General features: G+C 43.5%; 10 protein-coding genes across 10 annotated transcripts; 7 read left to right on the forward strand and 3 right to left on the reverse strand.

The window, feature by feature from the left end:
- Positions 1-502: 502 nt before the first annotated feature.
- Positions 503-994, forward strand: EAE98_010119 (uncharacterized protein; the record flags this gene model as incomplete). The annotated part of the gene is made up of 1 exon (XM_038957740.1): positions 503-994. The coding sequence occupies one exon, from the start codon at positions 503-505 to the stop codon at positions 992-994; it is 492 nt and encodes a 163-aa protein (XP_038805966.1).
- Positions 995-1,590: 596 nt separating this feature from the next.
- On the forward strand, positions 1,591-2,289 carry EAE98_010120 (uncharacterized protein; the record flags this gene model as incomplete). Its single annotated transcript, XM_038957741.1, has 1 exon — positions 1,591-2,289. The coding sequence occupies one exon, from the start codon at positions 1,591-1,593 to the stop codon at positions 2,287-2,289; it is 699 nt and encodes a 232-aa protein (XP_038805967.1).
- A 629-nt stretch (positions 2,290-2,918) lies between these two features.
- On the reverse strand, positions 2,919-4,652 carry EAE98_010121 (uncharacterized protein; the record flags this gene model as incomplete). Its single annotated transcript, XM_038957742.1, has 2 exons — positions 2,919-3,076; positions 3,131-4,652. The coding sequence occupies 2 exons, from the start codon at positions 4,650-4,652 to the stop codon at positions 2,919-2,921; spliced, it is 1,680 nt and encodes a 559-aa protein (XP_038805968.1).
- A 1,791-nt stretch (positions 4,653-6,443) lies between these two features.
- EAE98_010122 (uncharacterized protein) lies at positions 6,444-7,551 on the forward strand (the record flags this gene model as incomplete). The annotated part of the gene is made up of 2 exons (XM_038957743.1): positions 6,444-6,773; positions 6,932-7,551. The coding sequence occupies 2 exons, from the start codon at positions 6,444-6,446 to the stop codon at positions 7,097-7,099; spliced, it is 498 nt and encodes a 165-aa protein (XP_038805969.1). The 3' UTR covers positions 7,100-7,551.
- A 191-nt stretch (positions 7,552-7,742) lies between these two features.
- Positions 7,743-8,180, forward strand: EAE98_010123 (uncharacterized protein; the record flags this gene model as incomplete). The annotated part of the gene is made up of 1 exon (XM_038957744.1): positions 7,743-8,180. One exon carries the CDS (start codon positions 7,743-7,745, stop codon positions 8,178-8,180), a length of 438 nt encoding a protein of 145 aa, XP_038805970.1.
- Positions 8,181-8,906: 726 nt separating this feature from the next.
- On the reverse strand, positions 8,907-11,714 carry EAE98_010124 (uncharacterized protein; the record flags this gene model as incomplete). The annotated part of the gene is made up of 1 exon (XM_038957745.1): positions 8,907-11,714. One exon carries the CDS (start codon positions 11,712-11,714, stop codon positions 8,907-8,909), a length of 2,808 nt encoding a protein of 935 aa, XP_038805971.1.
- A 748-nt stretch (positions 11,715-12,462) lies between these two features.
- EAE98_010125 (uncharacterized protein) lies at positions 12,463-13,530 on the reverse strand (the record flags this gene model as incomplete). The annotated part of the gene is made up of 1 exon (XM_038957746.1): positions 12,463-13,530. The coding sequence occupies one exon, from the start codon at positions 13,528-13,530 to the stop codon at positions 12,463-12,465; it is 1,068 nt and encodes a 355-aa protein (XP_038805972.1).
- A 1,836-nt stretch (positions 13,531-15,366) lies between these two features.
- EAE98_010126 (uncharacterized protein) lies at positions 15,367-15,684 on the forward strand (the record flags this gene model as incomplete). The annotated part of the gene is made up of 1 exon (XM_038957747.1): positions 15,367-15,684. The coding sequence occupies one exon, from the start codon at positions 15,367-15,369 to the stop codon at positions 15,682-15,684; it is 318 nt and encodes a 105-aa protein (XP_038805973.1).
- Positions 15,685-21,278: 5,594 nt separating this feature from the next.
- EAE98_010127 (uncharacterized protein) lies at positions 21,279-23,894 on the forward strand (the record flags this gene model as incomplete). Its single annotated transcript, XM_038957748.1, has 1 exon — positions 21,279-23,894. One exon carries the CDS (start codon positions 21,279-21,281, stop codon positions 23,892-23,894), a length of 2,616 nt encoding a protein of 871 aa, XP_038805974.1.
- A 1,504-nt stretch (positions 23,895-25,398) lies between these two features.
- On the forward strand, positions 25,399-26,106 carry EAE98_010128 (uncharacterized protein; the record flags this gene model as incomplete). Its single annotated transcript, XM_038957749.1, has 1 exon — positions 25,399-26,106. One exon carries the CDS (start codon positions 25,399-25,401, stop codon positions 26,104-26,106), a length of 708 nt encoding a protein of 235 aa, XP_038805975.1.
- Between the last annotated feature and the right edge of the window lie 13 nt (positions 26,107-26,119).

The raw sequence follows: 26,119 nt of genomic DNA on the forward strand, positions 1-26,119 counted from the left end.
TCTCATTCTCCAGATGATATGTTCCGGGTCTTGCATTCGCGAACCAAGCATAATTGTCAGCATTTGCAATCACCAACGGTGAAGTTTCTATAGTCGAGCGCAGCTATCTTGTATGCCAAGGGCCGTACTGATAATCACCCACTACGTTTCCCTTTTGCTTGAAAGGCATGATTGCCGCTTGGCTGGCTTTGTTGACATGGCTTAAAATACTCATCAGCCTTCGCTTCACGTTGTCAGGGAAAGAAGTATGTTTTATGTTAGTTCGTGGAGAAATATATGGCCACCGATACTAAGCATTTTGTACGATACAAATAGATCCATTGTGCTGCAATTTATATCGTTGAGCTTTGGGTATGTATAAGCATTCAGGGCAGTGGTATTGCAGAAGTGGATTCGTGTTTGTGGCTCATCGATCGGATTGTTGGTGTATGCAAGAGGTCTCTTGTTTGAATTCAATCGGCTACATTGTTTCATCATGGTCGCAAGATAGTCTTCGGGATGAATGTCAATAGTAGATAATATATCAGCGTTTGTTGAGGGGTCATTGGTGGCTGGTGCAACCATATTTTGGGATACTGCTTTGACGGCGTCTGGATGTTCAGGCAGAAAGTACGCCGAAGAATTACGCAAACGTTTCATTTGGACTCCGAGAGGAATTCGTGACTCGTTTTCCCCAAGCGTTGACGATATCGAGATTTCCAAACGGGATCATCCAAATAGAGTCGAAGAGCATATAAATGTGTGTAATGCTGCTCAGTTCGCTGGTGTGCAATACTTTGGGCAATATTGGCGAACGGCTCCGCTGCCTGGAGCAACAGCTTATATTGATGCGAATTGGGAGTTTACTACCGGGCCTGGGGGAGACTTCATTTTTAAATTTTTACAAGATCTTACGGATGCTCTTATTGCCATTGAACCAGAATTTGCACTAGGGGAGATTGAGCTGGGAGAGGAACTTTATGCTTTTTGTGAAGCAGCAATAACTCATATGTGATTGATGGATATATTGGTCGTCTGTTTGATACAAGGATTTGATAGTTCTGAGTCGTTATTGTATGCTTAGCATAAAACTATCGACGAACATGTATCATAACTTTTGAAAGTGATCTAAATTCTGTTTGCTAGCCTTGAGAATTCGTGGTAATGAAGCTGCAATTAAACCTTTCGTCATATAGATGAGTGTTAAGACCAATGACAGGAATAGAGTGAATCTCTTAGATATCATCACCAGTCAAAATTAAAATGAATAAGAAACAAAGATATTATTGGGTTTTGGTGAAGATGTCCACGGGTACCTTCCCGATCGCCTAATTGATTAAACGACGGTGATCCTTCATGGTTCTCCAGCCACACTAGCAGTCAATAAGACGGGAGCCTACCTAATCGAACCTTGGAAGAGACCAATCGCCGTCTCATGTCTGTGTCATTGTTTGATTGCGCCACTTGACGTATTTATAGCACTTGGCTTATATATGTTTGTCTAACACCGCGCATTTAAAGCATACTTTATCCACTGACTCAGCTGTTCTTTTGATTGTTTGTTTCGGTTTCCATTCAATCAACTTCGTTACATTTCTCATCGAGAAAAAAATGAACAATCATCCTCCATCGATTCAACGGCCAGCGATGGCTTGGCGCGATAAACTTCGTACAGAGCCCAAACTCGTAGTCACAGCATCAGTCTCGCCGCCTTCATTTTCACTCACAAAATCCCGTGAACTTCCCGTCATCATCGATCTTACACTTATTCTCATAGATTCCACAAACCCCATTACAGTCAATATCACCGATAGCTTCTTAGCGCCCGACAAAGCAAATTCTGTCAACAGTTCCTACAGTCTTACTCGTAAAGATACAGGCAAACAAGCATTCGAAATCTACACGAACATCGGTTTAGCTACCACCAAAATCACTATCAATCCCGATACCGACTTGTTGACTATATATCCCGAGAAACCTTTCACCACCCAGATATGTATTGGGCTCGATATATTCTTCACTGGAGAGACTGGTGCTGGTACGCGCGCGGATCCATGTCTTTGTGCGACACCATTATCTTGCTTGAAGGTGGGAGAAACTTATGAAGTGGGATTATCTTCCGAAACTAGTGGTAGGCCAGAGTTTATGTGGTGGGCTCCGGGGGATTGCGAGAGTACTGTGAAAGAGCGGGTATCGTGGTGGAATAGGTTGTTGGGAAACAATTCATTTGTGGATGAAATAATGTTTATTTTAGATCCGATGGTGAAAGTGGAATGGGCGAAACGAGCTGAGATTAAGATTGAAGAGTAGTGATGGAAAAGAAAATTGACGGAGAGCTAGATGATTTGTATTTGAAGGTTTATACTTCTTCCTGTTATTCTGTATTCTGGTATCGCTGAACTTGCTAACCGCAGCCAATGGGAACTCTGTCAATGTAACTCAGTTTGAAGTTAAAGTATACATCTGCAATTTTCCCCTTTGGAAAGTACAACAGGAAAACTTTCCATAGGATATAGCACGGAAATTAAACCCAGATTGAGTGCAAATATCTTCGGCAACTCTGACTGAGTGCATGTCTATTTGGAGAGTGTGAAAAGCTGAGAGCCAGGACTCCAGGAACGAAGGAACTGTATGACTAGAAGAAGGTGACCACATACCCACTAATTGATTTGCATCTCTTATGTTGATCTGTGTCGTACCAGTAAGGAATATCACAAATATCCAAAGCTCCGTTGAACTTCCTATCCCGCTGTTCGGTGCAAGGGCTTATATACTGAGTTTCTTCTCTAATCATATCCCTCTATCAATGGACACACGGGCTAAGCATAGCACGAGGGAGGACAAGAGCGGGGCTAGGAAATCAGAGGTGAAAGAGGAGGAGTTAGAAGCGGAAAAAGAGAGATATATAATGATTAGCTATTAATGAAGAAAAATATCCGTTACAACTTCGCTTTCACTCCGAGTTGCTCTGCATGTATAACACCATCAATAATATCCATTGCCTCTACCAATCTCCTTTCCTGCATTTTTGGTGCTACGACTTGAACACAAAGTGTCGATTCGAGATATACTCTCCTATCGATTGTTTTCTTATCCCCTATTCATTTTCATTAGTATAATACTCACTATATTCCTTCAGATGAAAACTTACATAACTCTCTATTGGCTTTATCCCAACTTCCTCCCACTTTCTCTACTAACTCTCCTTCCAAATCCGCTTCGTGTAAATCTCGCACGGGTAATGTTCCACATGGATAATCCAATAACACAAAGCTACTCGTATAACCTGTAGCATTCCAGCTATCAATCTGTGGTGTAGGATGCGGAGCCACGGGACAAATAATAGCATCGACTGTACCCATCTTGATATCATTCCAGATCTTCAACATTTCCCTTTCTAATTCTGATTTCTTGGCATGGATATCCACAAGTTTCGGGAGAGTAATTGGGGATTTCCGTCTCAAACGCGTGGATAACCAGGGAATAAGCGGTTCGGATGTTTGCTCAAGAAGATCAAACATATAGTTTGCACCATCGATGCCGAAAAATTGATTGGCGAGCGATTGACATTTCTTAAATGCAGGCGCATCGATCTCAACTATTGAGTGACCGGCAGCTTGGAGTTTGTGTACTGTTTCGTTGAGGATTTTGGTGATGGGAGGAAGTGGTGTTGTTACTCCATCTGTTCTAATGACACCAAATACTAATTTCTCTTTCTTTTGAACAGTACCCTGCTCCTTCCACATTCCATACACTACATCTGGATCTCGTTCCCATGGTTTCGAATCTGATACTATTTGTAGAAACAATTCACAGTCTCGCAAACTCCTCGCAATTGGTCCCGCACTAGCAGGTAGTCCAATTTTCGATGCTCCAGGTTGTTGGCCACCTTCTTGTCCCAGATAAGGTATTCTTTGAGCACTCGGCTTGATCCCATATAATCCATTGCACATAGCAGGTATCCTAATACTGCCACCCACATCTGTACCTACCCCCAATACACTCCCTCTCATTGCAATTAGCGCCCCTTCACCTCCTGAACTGCCTCCAGCAGTAAGTCTCCTATCTCTCGGATTTAACACTCGTCCAAATACATGATTATCTGAATCCAACGCCATCAAAGTTTGCGGTACATTCGTCTTACAATATAGTACCGCACCAGCTTCTAACAATATATCCACGAGTAAAGAGTTTTCTCCAGCGGGGTTTTCAGCCAAAGAAGCAATTCCAATACAAGCATCATATCCTTTTACTTTGAACGTATCTTTCAAACTCACGGGTACACCATGTAAAGGACCAATTACCTTCCCCGTTCTCGCAAACTCGGCATCAAGCCATTTTGCACGAGCGATAGCATCGGAGAAAAATATCTCGGTCAGACAGTTACATACTTGCTGAGCAATAGCCGCACGTTTACAAAACGCGATGGTTACTTCGAGAGCGGTGAGTTCGTGGGAACGGAGCGCGGTGGAAAGAGATGTAGCGTCGTAGGACTCGGTATTGCTTAATTCGGAGGGGGTGAGGATGCCGCTGGTGCGGGGGATGGAGAGGACGTTGAAGACGGAAGGGGCTGGGGGAGAGGAGAGGAGCCAGGGGGTGGGAATGAGGGATTGTCTGGCTTTTTGTTTGCGGTGGGAGATTTGTTGCCAGGAGGAGGGGGGAGGGGAGGTCATTGTGGATGGTTTGGAGATGTTAAAGAACCTCTTGAGCTCCTTAGTTTGGATGGATACATCGAGATATGTATGGGGTATTTTAGTATGCGGGGGAGGGGAACATCAAGTGCTCGTGCCGAGGTTGTGCATAAATCTTGCATAAACCTAGCATTTTATGCAAATATCCCTCACTCGATTTTATGTGTGATGTTGACATTCGAATCTCATTCGTACCAAACATACATCTTACATTTTCCAACGAGCCTGCTAACACCACGAACCTGTCACCTCCTGTCCCCCTTAAATATCTCGCTTGCTCAATATGGATTTACTATCATCGATTCCTTGGAGTCAATTAGCCACCGTACAATACTGAACATTTATTTGATCTCTGCTATCTTCCCTTCGAGTCAAACCTGATACGTCCATCCTCTATGACCCCGCAATTTCCCATCCTCGATTTGATGTCTCTAAATTGGTATCAAAGACGTAACACACATGTTCAAGCATCCCGCCGAGTTGTATCAATATTGAGAGATGCTGTTGAAGAAATATTCTCACAAGTTACACCGGCATTCGTTGCCCTGAAATAGTATTGTGTTGATAATAGAAGAGAGGCACTTATCAAGCAACATCGTCGCCACAAAAACGCAGGGACAGCACAAGTTAAGAAAGAGATATTTGCGATAATTTACCAAAATCTGTCGAATGCCGAATTTATTGGATCTATAATAAGTCGGCAATCTCCTGTCGAGAACTCCACTCGTAAGGTTCGCAAATGATGAATCACGCCTGGTCGACGTTTCTTCCAAACGGCCACTAGGAACTTGCTTTTTGCGCATGAAGATATATATTAAAACGCATCGCGATGTGGAAATACCCCCGCGTTTTCGTGAGCAAAATTACAAAGTCCAGGGATAGTTCCAAGGATGCCATGGGATGTGGATACCCATGGAAGCTGGGATCTTGGTGGAAAAAGAAAATCAGAGAAAATCGAAAGAAAGGCAGAATAAATTGAAATCTGGGTCTAGACTTGTGGTTGTTCGTTAGCTGTGGCTCGTGAGGTCAGCGGAAGTCTCGGAGAGTAGATGAAGGATGATGGATGTTAGGGAAGTGAATATTATCATGGCTTTGGAGATATAGGTGGAGTTGTAATCACATGTGTAATACATGTGCTGTACGAAACAAAATTTGCATGTTTATTTGTATTTTGAAAGGTAAGGAAGGAGTTTAGAAGCGAATCACGTCTGAATCACGTCTTAATATTCAAACAAAGGAGTACCATTTGATCACCAGTCACCATTTACTTGGATAATTGAGATTCTGCGCGACGGCATCTCTAGTGAGATACCGAGGTATATTACGAAGGATTCAACGAATAAAACCCGATATCACGATAGAAATTTGGAGTGGTGATAATTTACCCCAAAGCGATACAGAGAGTTTACGCAGGTACGATAGTGTATTGAAAGGGAGAAAGAACTGGCACAAGATTTTTGGACACAGCATCACTTCTGTTGAGTCTTTGGGACTCTTGTGAGTTTGAGCTGGAAATCCCGGATTGGAAATATTAGACTGCACTACGGCTCCGGAATCACGAGGGAAAACGACTGTTCAGGAGGGTCTTGGTTGGTTGGGTCGAGATCATTCGTATTGCATTTACATACGGAAGAACAAAGAATCTCGACGAGCGTCGAAAATACCAATATAACATCGAGGGAACGCCCAACACTCCGAGGATTTCACGACCAGAGAGAACGAGCGATAGAAATATACATTGTCATATCCACTGAGCATCCTCTTTAGAGAAAGATGTGCATCTACATCATAACACACCACGCTTGTCCACACACCTCTCTATTACTACAGGAACGATGTCCGGGATCACTGAGTAGAAGAATGAGTACTGGGGGTGGGAGATACGAAAGCCCGCCGTGTAGGTTCGACAGGGAACGATTTGAGAGATGGAAGAGAGAAGCAGAGGGCCAGGAAAACGAAGAAACCCCAGCGACTCGGGAAAGGAGGGACGAAGGAAAGTGGAAAAGGAATGGAGGAGGGAGAAAATTGGAAAGTGAGTTCAGAGAGAGGTGGGCGGAGGGACTTTGTGTTAAGTGTAAGGCAGAGAAGGAGGGTAGTCGGGTGGTAAGTTCTATTCTTTACTTTTGGTGATGGGCATGATTATCAAGATCTCAAAGTTGAGAAAATTCTTTCCTTCTTCACAACCCAAGTTGCCATCAGAAGCTGTCCAAAAAGCTGAAAAGATTATGATCCAAAAATAAACCCATACTGACACAACAAAGCTAGCAAGAAAATCTGCATTCGCGGAAATAGTAAAGAATCTGTTGAGTATCGATCGAGAATTGCAGGCGCAGAGACTAAGTGTGCACTCGGCAAGTGGAAGGGGCAAGTCAGCAATTCCTCCCGTTCCACCCGTTCCTATGATTGGAAAAAGGAGGGGAATGCGGTGATTCTTATTTGATACGATGCATGGATACCAAGGCTATGAAGGAAGGAAACGGCTATCATTGCTTCGTTCTGTCTCACAACTCGGATGTCAACACTGGATTGGATGTCGTTATTATCCAGATAGATGGAAAAAGAGCCGAGTGTACGATGTGAGAAAGTGGAAGGAAGTTAATGATTCAAAAATAATGACTTGCATGGGCAGGGGTTAATCATTTAGACTGGATGGTGAAAAATACCTTGATGTTGGAGTTATTTGGCTTGGGACACGAAAATTGATCGAAAGAATGGATGATTCCCATAATAAGCAATATTTTGGCATTCAACATGTTCTCTATTTTATCTGTGTTGAATGTTTGAACATCAATTTCGTTGTCATACCAAAACCTTGACGTCTACTACAAAAGGACGAATTAGAGATTTCCATTCATAGGATCAGCATGTACTGTGCTTTCATTGAATTTTGGATAGAAAGATATAAAATGCATGATCATCCCTTCATTTCCCCCCTTTCATATCTCATTCAAATCTCAAAACTTCAAAGTTCACATTCGCATATCTTCACACTGATTTATACACTTGTACAATGTGCAAGTAACCACCAGATCCAGAATACCATCTAGCCCCAAAAGCTAGACAGCTCATAGAATGTGCAGATATAAACACGTCTGTTATAGTTTATGTCCTCATACGCACTCAAAATACACACCCATCTCCGTTTGTCCTCGCGCCAAAGAGAGGCAGAAAATATGTTCATGGGAAACTGCAAGGTTTGGAGTCGGCACCGAAACCGGACTTGCACAGGTGATTGAAGAAAAAGGAAGTTGTGAAGGGTGTGCGAGGGGTGCGAGAAAGAAGAGAGAGAGGGTGAGAGAACAGATGGTCGGTATGGGGATTAGACGAGGGAGGAGTTATGAGGGGAAAGGGAAAGGTGTTGAGAATGTAGAGATGGAGGTGCAAGGACATGTAGATGACCCGAAAACGCTGGGTACAAGATCTGAGGCCAAATACGACGGTAGAGAGCATCATCGCTCATCAAGCCCTGATGTCCCGGCAGGGTGGTGTGATTTGGGTTTAGAAATGTAATTATTGCTTTCTTTGGTTTTGACATTCCTTGTCGGTGGATTTATAGTAGGTATGATTTTAATAAATTGACTGTCATCGTATACCTATTGAACGAAGGTATGCAATTCAAGAATATCCTCCGACTTAAAGCATGTCATTGCTCCATTGTAGTCTACAATAAAGGTTGCTGAATGTGAGTGTAAGTGTGAATGTAAGTTCAAAACAGAATCGTGATTTAAATTTAAATTTTCTACCAACCAATAAAGCTAGATAGCAAGAAAATGGTAAAACGTCGCATAATATATCATGGTTCTAAATATCTACCCCATCCTTCCATTATTCATCTTAATTGTGATATGTGCATGCCCCAAAAATTGATAAAGATATCCTATCCATAATGCATGGGTATCATGTTGAATCCTCTGTATAGTTGCTTCCCAAATCCGAAACTTACGGTGAATAGCAACGCCTGTAAATCCTCCCTTCATATCCATAAACTCCAATAATACGCATGCTGAGAAACCTCCGAGAGGAAGAAATATTAAAGGAAACTGTCCATCTAGTCTAGTCTAATATCCGAATGACCAAGGAGTTCATCTACCCAGGATGGATACCTTCCACTACCAGTACCAGTCAAATCTAGTACCACTTCCATCCGCACTCCAGAAACAAAAGAAATACTCATCGTAAAGACTATTTTCCAGCGAGTAACACACAGCGCGTTCACACTCACATCCACATTTGCACTCACTCCTTCATCTTCGACTCCGTGATCTCTTGCCCCTCTCCACTCATCACCGGCTCGAAAATCCCACCACTCATTCTTACATCCTCCCAATTCTTATCCTCGCTCTCTCCCCTACAAACAAAATCGTACTCTTCGCCCACAACCTCTCTCTCCCGTCTTGCTCCCAGAATCTTCGAAAACTGTATTTGACTCAATCTCCGTCTAGCTCCCTGCCACTTCATCCTAACCCCATTTCCTAAGCCCCTGAAAAAGACATGAATGGTAAGATAGTTCAGTTTTCCTTTTTTACTCTGCACTGCTAGTTTCGCATTCCTAGTTCGGGCTTTTACTTTTTTCAGCGTCGTTTTAGCTTGTTTCGCTTGGGCTTTCCTTTCTCTTTTCTCGGCTCTTTCGCGCTTTCGGAGCGCGGATGCGAGTTTGCGGGATGCGAGTACCTTCTTGCGTTGAAGTTGAGCGGGAGTGAGCTTTTTGGTCAGATGGGGAACAAATCGTTCTGGGTAGGTGGGATAGCGATTGGAAGAAGGAGCGACGTCGTAGACAATACCGCCGTAGATACCTTCTCGGACTAGATGTTTGGTTAAGGCGACGCTTTCTTCGCTGAGATTGCTGCGGGGACAGGGTAGCGGTGATGGCTTAACTGATGGAGCGGTATTTGGGAATGAAAATGCATCGAGGGATGGGCTAGGGATTCGGAAGGGGTCAGCATCGAAGGATGGTCTGGCTTTGTGAAGCGGGCTGGTAATAGGTGATGCAATGCTGGAGAGATCTGTCGAATACGTGTTGTGGCGGCTGTGGCTGTAGGTACCTTGAGTGGGTGTACTGCGCACGGTACTCACTGTGTTCTTTGTATTGGTTGTATCGGAGCGAATAAGACTAGTCGTTGGCGTACTTGGTGGAGTTGGGACGCTGAAAATCCTGGAAAGTGGAGGATGTACATGAACGCTATTGTGAGGAGAGGATTTAGAGGTGTAAAGGGAGTATAATGATGAAGTGATACCAGTCTTTTTCCGATTATGGATAGGAAGAGGTTGGATGTTTGTGGAATCAGACTTTTGGGTGGGAGTAGCCGGAACTGCGGCTGCAAGTTTAGGTGGTGAAGCGATTGGTGATGGAGATGAGAAGATTTCAGGGAGGTCAAAGATATAAGGTGGAACCTTTACTGGAGCCTCGGGGGTAGTTGAGGATTTGGTGGTTCTTGACTGTGGCATGACAGAAGTGATATTGACCTCTGGAGATATTGTAATGGCTGTTGGCGATACGAGAGAAGTAACATCAACCGCGACTGAAAAAAGATCACTTTCAACAGAACCACGATCTTGCGTTGGGGGGGTATCAATACTAGACGTGTTGTTTACGAATTGTTGACTGATATGACGATATGGACGATTCATTGGTGGTGGCGAGCGAACTAGATGAGATCTTGGTGATGGCGATCTTGTATCGTCTGGAGTGAAAAATGGCCTTCTTGGACTTCCATCTTTGTTCTCGGTACAAGCTGGCAAGTAGACTGGACCAGCCTTTCTGCGGCGGGAATTCCTACGGGATAAGGTTGGAGAATTTTCAAGTTTTCGAGACATATTCGCAGATTGATGTCTTGCAATTCTCTTAATTGGTATCGTATCGGCTCTAAATTTGCCAATATGTTGATCTGCTCCTGGAATCACAAGCCGCTCTGGCTCTGACGCCATTCGTAAATGTCCTTTAGCAGCATCTTCGGCACTTTCGTTTCCAAGCCTCACCTTGACTTCTCGGTACAAACCATTGTCTTGAACTTGTGGCTTCATCCTCAAAGGTCGGACTCCCATTGTTCCATCCGAATCTGTATATTTCATGATTTCTGTCTCGGGACGTTCCGTGATTCGACTTGCGACCATGCCTTTTTCTCCCCTCGCTACAGTAGCTGCTGTATACATGCCATCAATTGCTAGACCATCATTAAGTTTAGAATCCCGTTCTATTCCAGTCTTTGGTTTCTTGATATATCGATCGGTTCGAGCATCGTATGTGAGATTAGGAAATTGGGAGGTCGGTTGAACTCCATCAAGTACTTTGATTGCGGGGTTCGCTGAAGTGGGGTGAATAGAGATGGCGTAGAGTCCATCATTGTCATTTGATTCAATACCATTGATATTAGCGATTGCTGACTTCAAGGATTTACCATGAATTGAATCAAGTGATTCACTCGAACGGGTGTTGGTGGATACCGACAATGATGCGTACTCAAGATCCTGAATCATCTTCGACATCGGCGATAAAGGAGGCATTGAATAATGTGCAACCCCAAGTGACGAAATATTGTTGTTTGGAACCGCAGCAGGCATTAGTGAAGAGACCATCCTGGGCTGTTCATCTTTCCAATGGCTAAAACCGTGTACAGGAGACATTTTCATTGGCAAGCAAGGTTGACCGTTTCTCGTTCTTTCTTCGATAGATTCGGTGGACTCGCTGGACTCGTCAATCGGGGTCAATGGTTGAATGTCATATTTAGCAGGCTTTCTGTAAGATTTGGGCCGAACCACCACTTGACAAGTAGGAGGTGCAACTTCGGTGGATTTCTCAAATTTTTCTGGATCCATGAATTCCACGGTGAAGGCATAGAATGTTTGACATCCCAGATAAAAACTTTCCTCGTGCTCGAAAGATACAGAATAGAGACGATCGAAGGCAGGAAACTGTTCTTCCGGGCATACATCATGATGTTTGAGTATGTTGCAGAAGAAGGCCTCAACATTGGTGTAGAGGGGATTGGAGATTGGCCGTACCCTCTTCTTGGGTCGAGTTTTTGGTATCAACTCCGATTTCCCCATTGAAATTGACTATTGGGAGATCTTTTCACTAAAAGTGAGAATAAAACTAGTAGATCTCACAAGTCAAATGGCTGGCTTGGTGGTCGCTTGTCAGTCTCTTGTTGTTCTGAGATCCAAGAAGATTAGACTTTTGGCGTTTCAATGAAGTGATAGAAAACTTACAAAGTAGCCAGAGTAGTTCAAGTTGTGCGGCCCATGGCGTGGATTTTGGCATAGAAATGGAAAGAAGCTATTTGAGACACGAAAGAAAGGCCTTCTTCCTCTCTTTCCTTGATATTCCTGCCGTCGAAAAAAAAAAAACGGATGATGCAAATCGGCACCTGACCATCTTGATTGTGAATCACATCATATAAGAAATTCACCATATTCAATGCACCCACTTTTCACGATAAGACGAAGGACGAAACCACAGCTAGAGTATAGTGAGTAAAACTTAAACGGCAACGACGTTTGTAAAAAGGTCAATGCTGAGTCGCCCACAGGAACAATGGTGTATTGAGTCGAAGAAGATCACCGATTAGCAAGGGGAAGCGAGGTGATGGATATATGTATATATATATGTTCATTCAATTCTTTTTTTTTAAACCCCAGCGCCAATTATCTCCTTTTTGTGCATATTAGATTCCGAAACAAAGTTGAATATAGATGCGCACTCGAGAGATGATTGCTGGCACCAGTATACCTGCAACGTTCCCGATGAAATCCAGACTTGAAAATGCCGACACTCAACTTTTGTTTACTCCTTCCTTCAGATCAATGCCTCATGCTTATTGAAACATGCGTCGACCTTGCTTAAGAGCACAGATTTTCTCTCATCATCGCACCAACTCCCTTCGATTGCGCTGGTTGCAATGTATTTCCACTCCTTTAAACTTAAGTTGAATGCTTCTTGAACAGCAACATAATTATCCAAGATATAACCACCGAAGTAAGCTGGGTCGTCACTGTTGATGCTGAATTTAATTCCTGCATCCAAAAACTTTCGAATTGGCAATTGTCCAACATTCTCAACACACCTCAAGCGAACATTGCTTAGTGGGCAGACTGTCAACATTGTTCCCTGCTCTGCAACCCGCTTCAATAAACTTTCATCTTCAGCCAATCTAATTCCATGATCAATTCTCTCAACTTTGCAGATGTCTAGTGCTCTGGAAATGTAAGAGGTGTCACCTTCCTCACCAGCGTGCGAGGTGCGATGAATTCCTTTGCTTTCCGCGGATTCATAAATTTCTCTGAAGATTTCTGGTGGAAATCCAACCTCACTGCTATCAAGACCGATAGCAGCTACGGTTCCATTTGAAAAGTGACCAAGGGAAGCTGCTTCCTGGTATGTAGTGCTTGCATTCTCAGCAGACAAGTGTCGCAAGAAGCATAGAATGAGTTTTGAGGTGATGCCGAAATCCTTCTCAGCGCGCTTCAATCCAGCAGTAAGACCCTCAACAACAGTTTTGTATGCAATTCCACGTTCAGTGTGTGCTTGTGGATCGAAGAAAATTTCGGCATGGTGAACTCCGTCGCGATTGGCTTTTGTTAGATATTCATAGGCCAAACTTTCGTAATCCGCAGCATTTATCAAAACTGACATGCCAATGTAATAGTAATGGAGGAAATCGTTGAGGGAAGTAAAGCGTTCATAGCGAGACTCGAGTTCTTCGGGAGATTTGAAAGAGGCATCAGTCGCAGAGTCTGGAAGGGCGATATTGTTTGTTTTGGCCAGCTCGAATAAGAGCGCTGGAGAAAGAGACCCCTCGATATGAATGTGATGCTCACATTTTGGGAGCTCCTTCAGGAATTGCTTCATGTTTTCACCGCACATCTTGAATTATTGTATATTGAAAGGGTTTGGATGAGGAAGAGATGGTAATTTAAGTCGAATTATCGAGATCGCAAAGTGTATTCTGTGCTCTGATCGATTCTATTGGGGCAACAATCTGGTTATCGAGAGATACTTCTATCAAAGATCAATTGCTCTAAGAAAGAATAAAGATCCAGCAATGACTTGTATGAATGATCAATTATCGTAAATATTGAGTGAATATCAACCTTGATAGAGAGGGCTACGCTTTACAAAAGGACAACCCACCAAATAGCACAGATGGCAAAAATGAAATACTTCGGGCCTACGGCCATTAATCTCTGATAGATAGATATCAAACTACAGCACAATATTACTTTACCAATCGCCACCTTTGTGCCCTTTTTTCGTCTTCTAGGGCAATGGTGTCAGGGAATTGACAATGCAAAGGTGTGGTCTAATCACGAAGATTGAAGATGTATGGTAATAGTTATTGAATTTTTTTGAGAAAAGGTGGTAATGACCGAAAAATGGCAGAAACTTTTCATCCTATTTTTGCTGGCGGTCAAGGTAAAAAGATCAAAAGACCCGACATTCTTGATGTTCTAGCCAATCCTTTCAAGGAAGATAGAGGTTGAGTGAATTTCATAGGCTATTGTGCTCTGTGGTGGAGTCTTAAGATGCAATAGCTTTGCAAGGACTACGCAAGAGAGCCAATCGCTATACGGCGGAATCCGAGAAATCCCAGTACCTTACACTTAAATTCCCATCTATGATCTAACGAAGCACAATTTATCACTCTCCCATCTTTTACTTCCGAGTTGCTTCATCTGTACAAGCCACATAATCAATGGCCCAACTTCTGGGGAGTCGATGGTCGCCGGTAGAGTAGGTTTACATACCACATTCTACAAATGGAAACACACAAGGGGGGTCATTGTCCGACTACTGAGGCTGAGGCATTGTCCTGAGCAATTGCCCGACCATTGGTTGCATTATCCGAATCTTTGAACTGGCTACTGACATGGGAGTCGACCCAGGAATGGAGATAACTTATCCATTGAGGCTCCACAATCCTCCTCTCCCCCTTGTGCTACTGTCACCTCGTCGGGTCTTCAGTGTTGAATTTGTACGAACGGCATTTCCCATCTTCTCCTTGGTATTTACCCTAGTCATCAACTGTCAATCTGTCACTCAACGTTACCCCGAAGTTGTTTGTGGGCTCATTTTATATACGAAGGTTTTGTGATGTAGATACCGACGTCGCCATTGAACATGGTGGAGCGTTACAGAGTGTTTCATTATACTCCCGGAGCAGCGGGTACTTACTTGATCTTGTCTGACATCGGGGAAAGACTTCTGGTAGCCTTGGAGATATTTCTTTACATGATCTCTTGGTCCTGAGCAGACGCCCTAACCTCCTTGCACCCCTTGCACGTAAAGTTCCGATCCTTGGGTATATCGCTAGTATTTCAACGTGGTTAATATGAAGACTGGAGGGTAATATCGACTTTTCGGGTCAATCGCCGAACTATTCTTGGAGTAATGTTTGCGAATATCCTGTGATCGTTACAGGGGAATCAATTTGCTGTCTATTCGAGGTTCCAGTTACACCTATTTTACGTTTTCTTACCGCTTGCCGTCGCAAACTCACAGCAAGCATTTATGGTGGGCATCATAGAGGTGTGCAACTATTGCGGAACTCGGAGAATTTCCCGGATTCAAGCTTGTATCCCACAATAGAGTACACATATAAAACATTCTGAACACGCAACGTTGAATGCACGCACATACCCTTTCAGCCTCTATTCTAATTGTCGATTTAAGGATTCTTTTTCGAGATAGTCTTCTTCCAACATGACTGTGAAATGGTGGATCAGTGAGGATGCATCTATCCCTCCATTGAGGAGAATTCGGAGAACAATCCATGTTATCTACTACCCTAACAAATATGCTAAAGCGCCCCAGTGCAAGTTCAACACAGAGAGAAGCAAAGATCTGCAACTAACATTGGACCAGATTTCCGTTCCTGGCGGTTGGTTCCATGATAGAGCATGTGATTGCCAAATTAGGAGGCATACGATATATCATGGATTCCTATCATACGTTTCAGATTTCGGCATACCCACTAACATTCAAAATGGGTCTTCTCCAAGCCAGACTAACACATCCTAGTTGGGCCAGAGCTTCTCATCTCTCGGGCATATTTCAAAATCATGATGCTTAGGCGAATGGCGGTTTATCCCTTGTTTTTACAGTAGTATTGCAATTTCTACCTTGATACCGATCAGTATCAATCTTACACCATGGGAAGACGATCAGTTCTTGATACCCAGTAACCGGATAATGGAAAAAAAATCGGATTCACATCCATGCTGAATATCATAATATTCTCATTTACTTTTTTTTCGGCAAACTCTACCGGCATTCCAGAGGAGTGGTAAAGTGATGTTCGGCGATAAGATACTAGCTGTCGGTGTTTTTGATCTCTGATTGAATTCTTTCATACAATGAAATCTAGACAGAACCTGCAGCTTCAGGAAGGATTCCAAAGGAAGTCCAAGGGACACATCGTCAATGAATCGTGAGATCAATTTCGTGATGTCAATTTAAAACAAAGTCAGAGTGATCAACGAAGCCGCCTTCTCAATCATAGAACAATACGAGTCTCGACTTCACAGTGTGAACGCTATACTCGAATGACCACCAACCCTAAGTTTTAACAAATAAAGCGCCGGGAATGCCCCTAGATTCGGATGGTCCCCCGATGTTAGACAGCACCACAGAGCACCCTTTGTCGTCATCTTCAACAAATCAACCTGGCAATTTCGACAATAACCCGATCTCAACCAAACGAACTCGGAGTGGGCGAAATGAGATAGTGCAGCGATCTACTTTGCAATTTTGAATGTCTTTGATTCTCTGATTCCTCAAAGGTTCAATCCCTTCAAAACGATATTCGAGCCCTGTATGATTCCAGAATTCCGAGCCTGGAGCTTCGAATGTCAATTCTGTCGGTATCGACAAAAATAGCCAATGTCTAAAACATGGTAATTTTGCACAAAACTTTGCAGTATCTGAAGAATGCCGTGTAAATTCTCATCGCAATTATTTACGCTCAAGCATAATCATCCTTCATCTCAAATCGGTTACTGACTTGCTGAAATTGGTCATTTAGACTCGGACACTAGATGAGCACGGTAGTTCCGTTTCCGAAGTGTGCATAACTAATTTAGTAATGTTTGACCGCGATGCCATGGCAGCACAAACTCTATTCTTAAGACATGGAATCCATACTGCCGGAGTAACGTTAAATGCTATCCAACATCACAGAAAAATGGATTTTATTTAATGGATATGGTTACCATTGGACCAGCCATACCCCTAAAGGCTCTAACATTAAGCTAATTCTGTATAATATATACCTCTTTAGACTAACACCTTCCTCTACTACCGAAACCAACCAATAAGCACCTGCAAACTTAAAGCAAACCTAAACCTTCTAAAAAACTACTTAATAAACCACCTAATCCATCAAACTATATACAGATTTTGACCAATCAATCCTACCCTCCTGATATCTCACTTTTAACTCCCAGTAACCCCTGCCATCAACAACCAACCTAAGCCCGATTTGTTTATATACAATAAGCAGACTACGAGGTGATTAGCACATTTGATATAATCGAGATCTTTCGAATAATCTAATTCGTTGAATTACTGAATATAATCCCTAAAACTTATATATAACTAATTAGGAACTGCAAACATCCTAATTGGACTAATGCTTAACAAATCCCGATCTGAAATTTGGAATATTAAATTTGGAAAGCGAATTTGCAAATTTGATTTATTGAAACTGACTGAAAAGTAAATCTTAACTACATCGAAAAGCAGAACGAAATCTGAAAAGGTATAAACATACCGAATTAATTTGTTGAATTTTTGAAAATCGAAAAGTATTAAGGCCAAAAACGGGAATTCCTTCCTACATAGTTCACCAGAAAAATGGATTTTATTTAATAGATATAGTTACCATTGGACTAGCCATACCCCTAAAGACTCTGATATTAAGCTAATTCTGTATGATATATGCCTCTTTAGGCTAGCACCTTCCTCTGTCACCTAGGATACTTCCCCATAATCCAAATACATGGGAACAGTGACAGTCTTGTCTACAACGAATCTCCTTGTCAATTACCATCTAATTGAAGCTCAAGAGTCAACCCAAAACGAGTATCCACACGTTCCTTACGCAGTCATGAGTCAAGTTAATCTGGTTCTCAGATCGAGACTCACAGCCGGGACTTGGGAGACATCATATATCTCATACCGATACATTGGGAGGCTTGTCCTAACAAAAGTTTATCGGGTAAATACACGACCCGTGACGCCCATCTAAACCTTCTTGATTGACAGTCACGGCCAAGGAGGCAGTGCATTTTTCTGTTAGGTGGATATCTTGAATCTCGCTAGAATCTTGAAGCAGTCCAGGTAGGCCCTGCAAATGAAGCCATCCAAACAAGCATAGTAGCACACCTCAATCTACACTTTTACCTCTGGGCGAGGCTTTTGCATCTTCATTCCAATGTCTCCCTATTATACCCATCGCAGGTCATATAATATTGTTTCGGCATCCGGTAGCAGACTACGCCGAGGCTATTGCAATTGTCAAGTAAAAGAATTCAGGCTTCATGGTAGGAAACCCCGCTAATTCCTGTAAAGCCCAATTTGACTAGCAGTGAGATGGACTCCTGCAGCGGTCAGATGAGCAAGTAATTAAGATCCGGTATAATCAGTGCTGCAAATTGAAATGCCTCAATGCTTTTGAGCCTGTAGGCCTATCAGAAGCGGTCAGACATGGTCTTCAATAATCTAGAGCTAGCAGTACAATAAATGACATCGATACAATCAAGATAGATATCAATATCTATGTCAGACTAGATAAGATGATCATGCTTTCCACGTACCGTCGGTATTTCGAAGGGATTCCATTGAAACTAAAGATGCAGATACTGACAAACCTCAATCATCAGAATAAGATAATGATCCCACTTCTAGTTTTTTGGAAAGAAAAAGAGTAGATAGTTGATCAATGGATCTGTGGCGCGTATGTGTCGCCATCAACACAGATCAAAAACGAACAGATATACCGCCCACTTAAACCGGCATATTTGTCGACTATCCCCTCATTTCAACATTTATTGTCCCCACAATAATCCGCAGGTACCTCGGATGCCATGGCTCAGCATCTAGAGTCTTGGCATGCTTCCTAAACCCTTACGGAGCAGTGCTAACGGGACCACTCCTCTAATATGCTTTCTTTCCGGAAAGATACATCCCCCCTCCTTTTTTTTTAAACGATGGACTACCTGGAGTCAGTGGTAAAAAAGAGGCTCTGAGCAGGATCTAGAAGATGAAACACCAATTAGTGTTTATTTAATTCGCCATTGGGTGTACACGGCTCGCTTCTAGGTCGACAGGAGATCTCCCTGCTTCGAGATCTTTGACGTCTCGACAGCACTGTTGAAGAACCGGAACTTGAAAACCCCACTGCCATTACCTTGGTTCTTCCTTGTCAAAGATAAAGCTATGTTTGTACGCGCGGGGGCGAGTGAAAATTAAATGGCATTGAAAGCTGTACCTATCTGCATCTTGCAACATTTCTCTCACAACCAGCCTTGCATACATTATCATGCACCTCGAGCATGTTTGGCAACGCTGATCTTAGGAACACAGCATGCTGTCGAGACAAACCCCAGTGAATCTCTTCAAGGTACCCGTTTAAATACATTGTAGCAAGGATATACAAGGATAGCAGGTACCACCACCTTATCCCATCACTATATTCCCAGTACCAAATGTTGAACCTCTTTTACCAGGTTTGTGCCGCGTCGCCTATTAAATCTCCTACGGACACAAATCGTGCATCAGTTATTCTTATGCCATCAACGGCCTAGACCTAGACCATTCTCGGGATCCTAGACTCAAGCATTGTTCATGAACAAATCCGCATTTGGCGTCTGGAAAATAAAGATCATCAAAAACGAAATTCAGGAAGATCGCCCACGTGTATCTCACATTTACACATTTCCCAAATTCATATCAAATCGCGTGGGCTAGGAAATTATCAAAATATTCCCAAGTGTCTAATCAAGGGTCTCTTCATTTCGAACGTCGCACAATACATACATGTACCAGTACATCTTGCTTGCCTAGAACCTAGATTCTCATATATTATTTCGTCACACTCCATCTGCTCGTCTTCTTGATACAAGACTTACGTCGCCCCCAAAGTATCAACATAATAACTCCGAGTCATTGGAATTCACCCTGTCCTATCAACGGCCCGAACCTGTCGGTATCCTCTGCCGGAAGTGGATTGGAGTCCGCATACATGCAAGTAGGAACGCTTACCCACGCCACAACCCGAGAATCCTGCAGGGAGGTCATCCTTCACAAATATCAGTGGTCGGTGAATTAGGTGCGCAAGTTGAACGGTATGTTTTATTAATTTATTTGAAAGATCTCCTCTATATGTCGTTTAAAGTTTTAGGACGGCTCATCAGTACCGAGCTGCCTGGAACCTATCTTCTTGAGCCTTGAGTTTCCGCTGGAGAATCGAATCAAGCGCGCCATCAGCAGTGCATATCATGTCCCGAAGTATGACAGGAACCTCCTGCCGACCCGACTACCAAATAAGGATGAGATTTCAAGTTTGCATCCCAATCGGGAAAGATCTTAAGATGAATTTGCCTCGTGGCCATACCCACCTTAGGATTTAACACCCTTGACATTCGCTTCATGCAGAGTGTTCCGGTAACTACTACTCACTGGCACATATCTTGAACCCCTGCCGATAACCTGTCACAAGAAACTAGACTGATGAGGCCTTGGAGCATCGCAATTATGCCGCTACCTTTTAACATGATAATAGTCCTTGTTATATACATGGATGGCCGGGTAGCAGGGAAACTTAGGGCCTAGCAAACTTTGGCGAACCTCTGATTTGAATGCTTGCCTTTCAATCTTGGCAATCAATTACTCCAGATTTCCCAATCAGCCTTAAAGCGGAAGCCCAATGCTTGCATCTCCGTCATATACCCTCCCATTCAACCACTCATCCAAGTTTACTCTAGCACGAAAAGCTCATATCACTTGTTCATCGGCACAATCTTTTCCCTCTTCATGCCCATTTACCGCCCCAAAATGGTCATTCTCCTTTAAAGCATTTAGTATTTCCCGATATGCGACCATTTGCTTTGATATAACTGGCTGATATCCGTTCTGTCACAGATTAATCACCTCCACCTCACGGATCAGCTGCCGACTTTTGATACATCTAGCATTGAAGATTCAGTGGGGGAAATTCTAGCTTGAGCACACTGCAGGCGTGCGTCGGATTTTGGCAGCTTTCAACGTTGCACAATACTCTTTCCCCTGCGGCGCATCGCGAATCTTTCAGATCTTCAACACACGGAGCACTTGAAAGATTACCTGATTCTGACTAAAAGTTTTATGACTAGATCTTATAGACGCTGTGTGGATCTTATCACTGAGCTTTCCAATTAGAACATTTTCATACACTCTTTTCTATCACAAGTACTCTATAGACCGGTACATACCGACCAAGCGATGAAGCTAAACCACCAATAACGACATCTTTAAGCATACACAACTTCATTATCAGTATTTTCGTTTCATAGATACATCAACTTCACCTACAGTCATTATATCAATTGAAGAGATAGATCCCGCGTGCTCCAACGATGACGGACCAATTGCATAATACATATCCCAGATCACCGATACCTTCTACATCATCTTATGATTCATCTTCGGTATCTTCTGCGACCTCTCCCAGGCCCCAAGGATTGTACGAAGGAGGGTTAATGGGAGCTTCGCCACGGCCAATGACCGGAAACATCCCTCACCCACAACACATGGCAATGACTTCAGGGCTTCCGCCACCCGGGCAAAGTCCCTTCCACCACAGTTATGGCTCTGCTACTACCTCTCCAGGCGGAATGGGCATGGATTCCATAGCATCAAATGGGTCGTCAAGCGGCACTCCAGGCCCTTCTGTTGGACAAATGACATCGGCAAATATGCAAGCGCAAAAGCGAGCGTATCGACAACGCAGAAAGGATCCAAGTTGTGATGCCTGTCGAGAACGAAAAGTTAAATGCGATGCAACGGAAACCAGTAGCTGTTCGGAGTGTTCTAGTAGGAATGTTAAATGTCAATTTACGAAAGAGACAAATAGACGTATGTCTTCCATCAAACAAGTTCAAGATTTGGAGAAACAAATTGCCCAAGTCAAGCGCGAGAATAACCAATTGAGAGCCATGCTCAGTATGAAAGAGGATCAAATGGATGTTGATGAAGGTTCGACTTCCATTTACTTACCAGAGATTGGATCGCAACCTAAAAAGAGACCAAGAGCCCCTCTGCTACACGATTTGTCAAAAATACAATCAAGCATCGGGAACTATAGCCATGGAATCTTCAAAACTCCAGCTCCATACCGACAAATAGGATCACCAGTAAACAGAACTTCTCCGCCTCCCGAACTACCTCCTAAGCATCTCGCAGATCACCTCCTGAGAGCCTATTATTCTTCCATACATCTAGTAACACCCATACTCCATTGGCCAAACTTTGAGCGCGAGTATGAAGAAGTTTACAAAAAGGGCTCTTTGGAAACTATATCACGGAACTGGACTGCATTATTCTTTGCGGTGATGGCAGTGGGAGTTCTTTTCAGCACAGAGCCTAGTATTCAAAGACCTTACAAAGGTAAAGAATACATAGAACTATCCATAAACCTTACAGATCTTTGGAACGACGATTACTGCATAGATCATGCGCGTTCAGCGCTCCTTACCAGTATATTTCTTTACGAAATGAATCTTAAATCGTCAGCGTGGACATGGCTTGGATCAAGTATTCGAATTGGACAAGATTTGGGCCTTCATTGCGAGACGGGACCGTGGCAATTAGTTGAAGATGAAATGCGCAGAAGAGTATGGTGGGGAATCTATATTTGGGACCGGCACATGTCGCTTGAACTTGGAAGACCCCTTCTTATCGACGACGCAGATTGCGATGTTAATCTCCCTAACCCCATTGATGAATTTTATTTGGGCTATCGGTCTCCACCTGCGCCTCAAAATAGCGCACAAACAAGCATGCCGTCAACCTATCTTCTTCCAATTATCTATACCATGCGCGCCATAGGGTCTCTCCTCAAGACCCTCAAATTACCCATTATTCCCCCTTCCACAATCTCTATATTCGACACATATTTTACAAACTGTCTATCCGCTTTTCCGCTCCCTTTCCATCTCTCTTCCTCCGACCCTCTCGAATCCACAACTCTCGTCCCAATCTACCACCTTCTAAACGCACGTCTCTCACTTCACCGCCACAATCTCACTACTTCTTCGCCACCCGATCTACGCGCATCCGCTATCGAATCCTGTATTCTCGACTCTATGAACAGTGCTTCTATACTCTCTCGCGCTCTCCCTCAAAGTTCCACAAGCCCACTATCCTCGCAAAATCGAAGCTGGGGCCAAAGCACTAGCGCGATGATTTGTATGCATATATGGCGATGCACTTTGTTTTTACTCTTTGGAGGACGATTCGACGCCGCTGCGACATGTATTAGAGCGCTTGCTTATGTTGGATTTGAGAGAGAGGTTAATGTGGCTTGTGGAAGATATATTGGATTCTTTTTGGGTGTATTGATTGATAAGAAGAGGGGTTTGGACAATAAAAGTAGGGAACAGGTGTATTTAGGTCAAAATTCCAGTCAGAGGATAGGAATATTTGATATGGATGAGGAGGTATTGGCATACTTGAGTGGAGATCTGCAAGGTGGAGATGAGAGTTGGATTTGGCAAGGCAGAGAGGCGATGGGGATGAGGAGTCCCAATGTTGCTGGAGGAGCGGGTGTGACTAGTCCTACATTATCAAGAGAGGGAGACAGAGACAGGGAGATGGGAGGTATGAGTGGATTAAGTGGGGGACTTTTGGTGCTTGGGGAGGCAGAAGCGAGAGACTGGGGTGGGTGGGAAAGAGTGCAATATTTAGTGGATATTTTGGCTAGAGAATCTAATGCGCCTGGGCCTGTGCCAGGTTCTGGATCTCTCCCTGGACAAGGACAAGGAAATGCATATTTGCCCGAGCCTCGAGGCGTATTTGGATTAGGCTTGGGTGTAGCGCCCGGAGTAGCAGGAGGAATGGGCGGCTCAACAGGAGGATCAATCGGAGGGGGTGGAATGGGACCAATTACAGCAAAACCACAAACAAGTCCTCCGGCTCGAAGAGACGACAGAAGCCGCGGCAACGAACGGATGAGTATTACAAACATCATCTAATCCCGAGGTTCATCGATCGACATATAAATCTCAACGACAGATCCTTCATCATCCATCGATTCAATGTCACACGAACAAAATCTACAAAATAAATATTTCCATTGTATATAATTTCACATTCGTCTCCTTTCTTACCAAAGGAAGCGAAACTGAAAAGGAGGGGGGTATAGCGAGCGAAGCATTCGTGCGTGGTGGGTAATATCCTTGAATCTCACTCCGAACAGCAAGAAAACGGCGTTGGTATAGAGTGTGTTTGATGATTGCACCGACAAAGGAAACGGAAGATAGATAGATACCTTTTACCCTTGTGGACTTGGCGTGGCCCAAAAGTTTTCTTTTGTTTATTTTGCATATATATCCGCAGGCATTACCGTCTGCTGTCGTTTAGTTCATGTTTATGTAGTGTGTAGAAGATAGTTATAATATGTTACAGTAGTTAATTTGCTGAGATTGATGGGTGCCCTTGATTACTAGGTCTGTGAGTTGATTCGTATGGTATGTGAGTGGCAAAGAGAAATCCTAACTCTCGCGAGATGTTTATCGAAGCAAACTCCAGAAGAGGAGTAATGCTAGGTCATTCTTGACACGCTGGCCAGGACTTAGATTGTGATATCCCAGAAACAGAGAATCGTGAACTTCACTTTGATAAGTCCAATGATTGACCCCTTTCTTTAAATCCTCAAACGAGAAATGCTCTCGAATCTTCACACCTGGCAGCTACTTTTCCGCAGATGAAGCACAGTCCTCCTGAGAATTCGTTCAAATCACGCGAACTTCATTCATGGCTAAACTTCGATCACCTTCTACCATATGAAAAGAGATATGGGAAAAGTACATCAAAGATCTTAGAGTCAGCGATGCTGACACCCGAGAAGATGTTGCGCCAGGTTTGGGCTCGAGTGCATGGGAAAGAAAACATCGCCATGCTACCAATACTTCATCCTGAAATTCTGTGAGTTCGCGGAAGACTCTGAATGATCTGAGCTATTGGATCTCCCTTTCAAAATATACTCGCCCTGTGATCACCCGAAGCATCTTAGACATTCACCTCAAATTCGAGGAAAGGGAGGTTCAAAGATTCACTAGAATCAACCTCCCTTTCCTTCTCATCGATTCACCATCCTCTACCATATCCCTAGCATCCATTTCAGACGTTTTGTTGCACATCTAACGAATATAATTCATTTTTTCAACAGCCTAAACTAAATCGAGTAATACTGAGTTTCTTTTACTGCTTTGTTGATGTCGATGTTGGATAATTTTCCGAAGTGTGTGCGGAAAGGTCACCGTATTTGCATTTTCTTGCGTCACATGTTAACGTTCCATTTCGCGTCGCGTCTCTCAGCTTCTTCAACTCTCTCAGCGAAAAGAATTTGGATTCAAATTACTGCTGCAATTATCTGCACATCCACATCGTCCGCCGCACATCATATATCGTATACAATACATAAGCAAGCTCACAATCACCTTGATCGCCCTTTCAATTGCCCATCCACCCACAAACATGCCCCCAAAACCATTTAATCCCCCTCGTCCCTCCGGGCAATCCAAACCTCGCGGACGTCCCAAAGGCACAACTTCCACATCTACCACCCCCAAAACTAAATCCACAGTCAAACCGCCAGTTTCCAAGCAACCGCGCGCGTCCAAAACTCCCACTCCTCAACTCGAAGACTCAGATTTAGACTCAGATTCAGAGTCGGAAAAGGATAAAAATGATGAAATGGAAGTCGACGAGGATAGCGATGATCCATTCGCATCACAACCACCTATATCAAAAGGGAAAGGCAAAGCATCAACATCTACATCTACATCCACAGCTAAATCCTCAACCTCCAAGACAAAAGACAACGGCGATCCCCAATCCTCTGATTCCGAGCTCGAAATGATTTCTCCACCTCGTCCTACCCCTCGCAACGCCGCCTCAACATCTACCCACCAAAACCCAGCAGAGGAATCAGATTCGGACTCTGAGAACCGCACAACAATTCCTAATGATCTGCTCTCTAAAATTATGCACGAACTTTTTGCAGAGCCTAACACGCGGATTTCGAAAGAAGCGAATAAAGCGGTGGGAAAATATATGGATACGTTTGTTCGGGAGGCAATTGCGAGGGTGAGGTACGCGGAGAGGGGTAGTGGAAGAGGTGGTGGGTTTTGGGAGGTGGAAGATTTGGAGAAGATGGCGCCGCAGTTGTTGTTGGATTTCTGAAGGGGAGATACGA

This window comes from Botrytis deweyae (genome assembly GCF_014898535.1).
Source record: "Botrytis deweyae strain B1 chromosome Unknown BDEW_033, whole genome shotgun sequence".
Taxonomy (NCBI): domain Eukaryota; kingdom Fungi; phylum Ascomycota; class Leotiomycetes; order Helotiales; family Sclerotiniaceae; genus Botrytis; species Botrytis deweyae.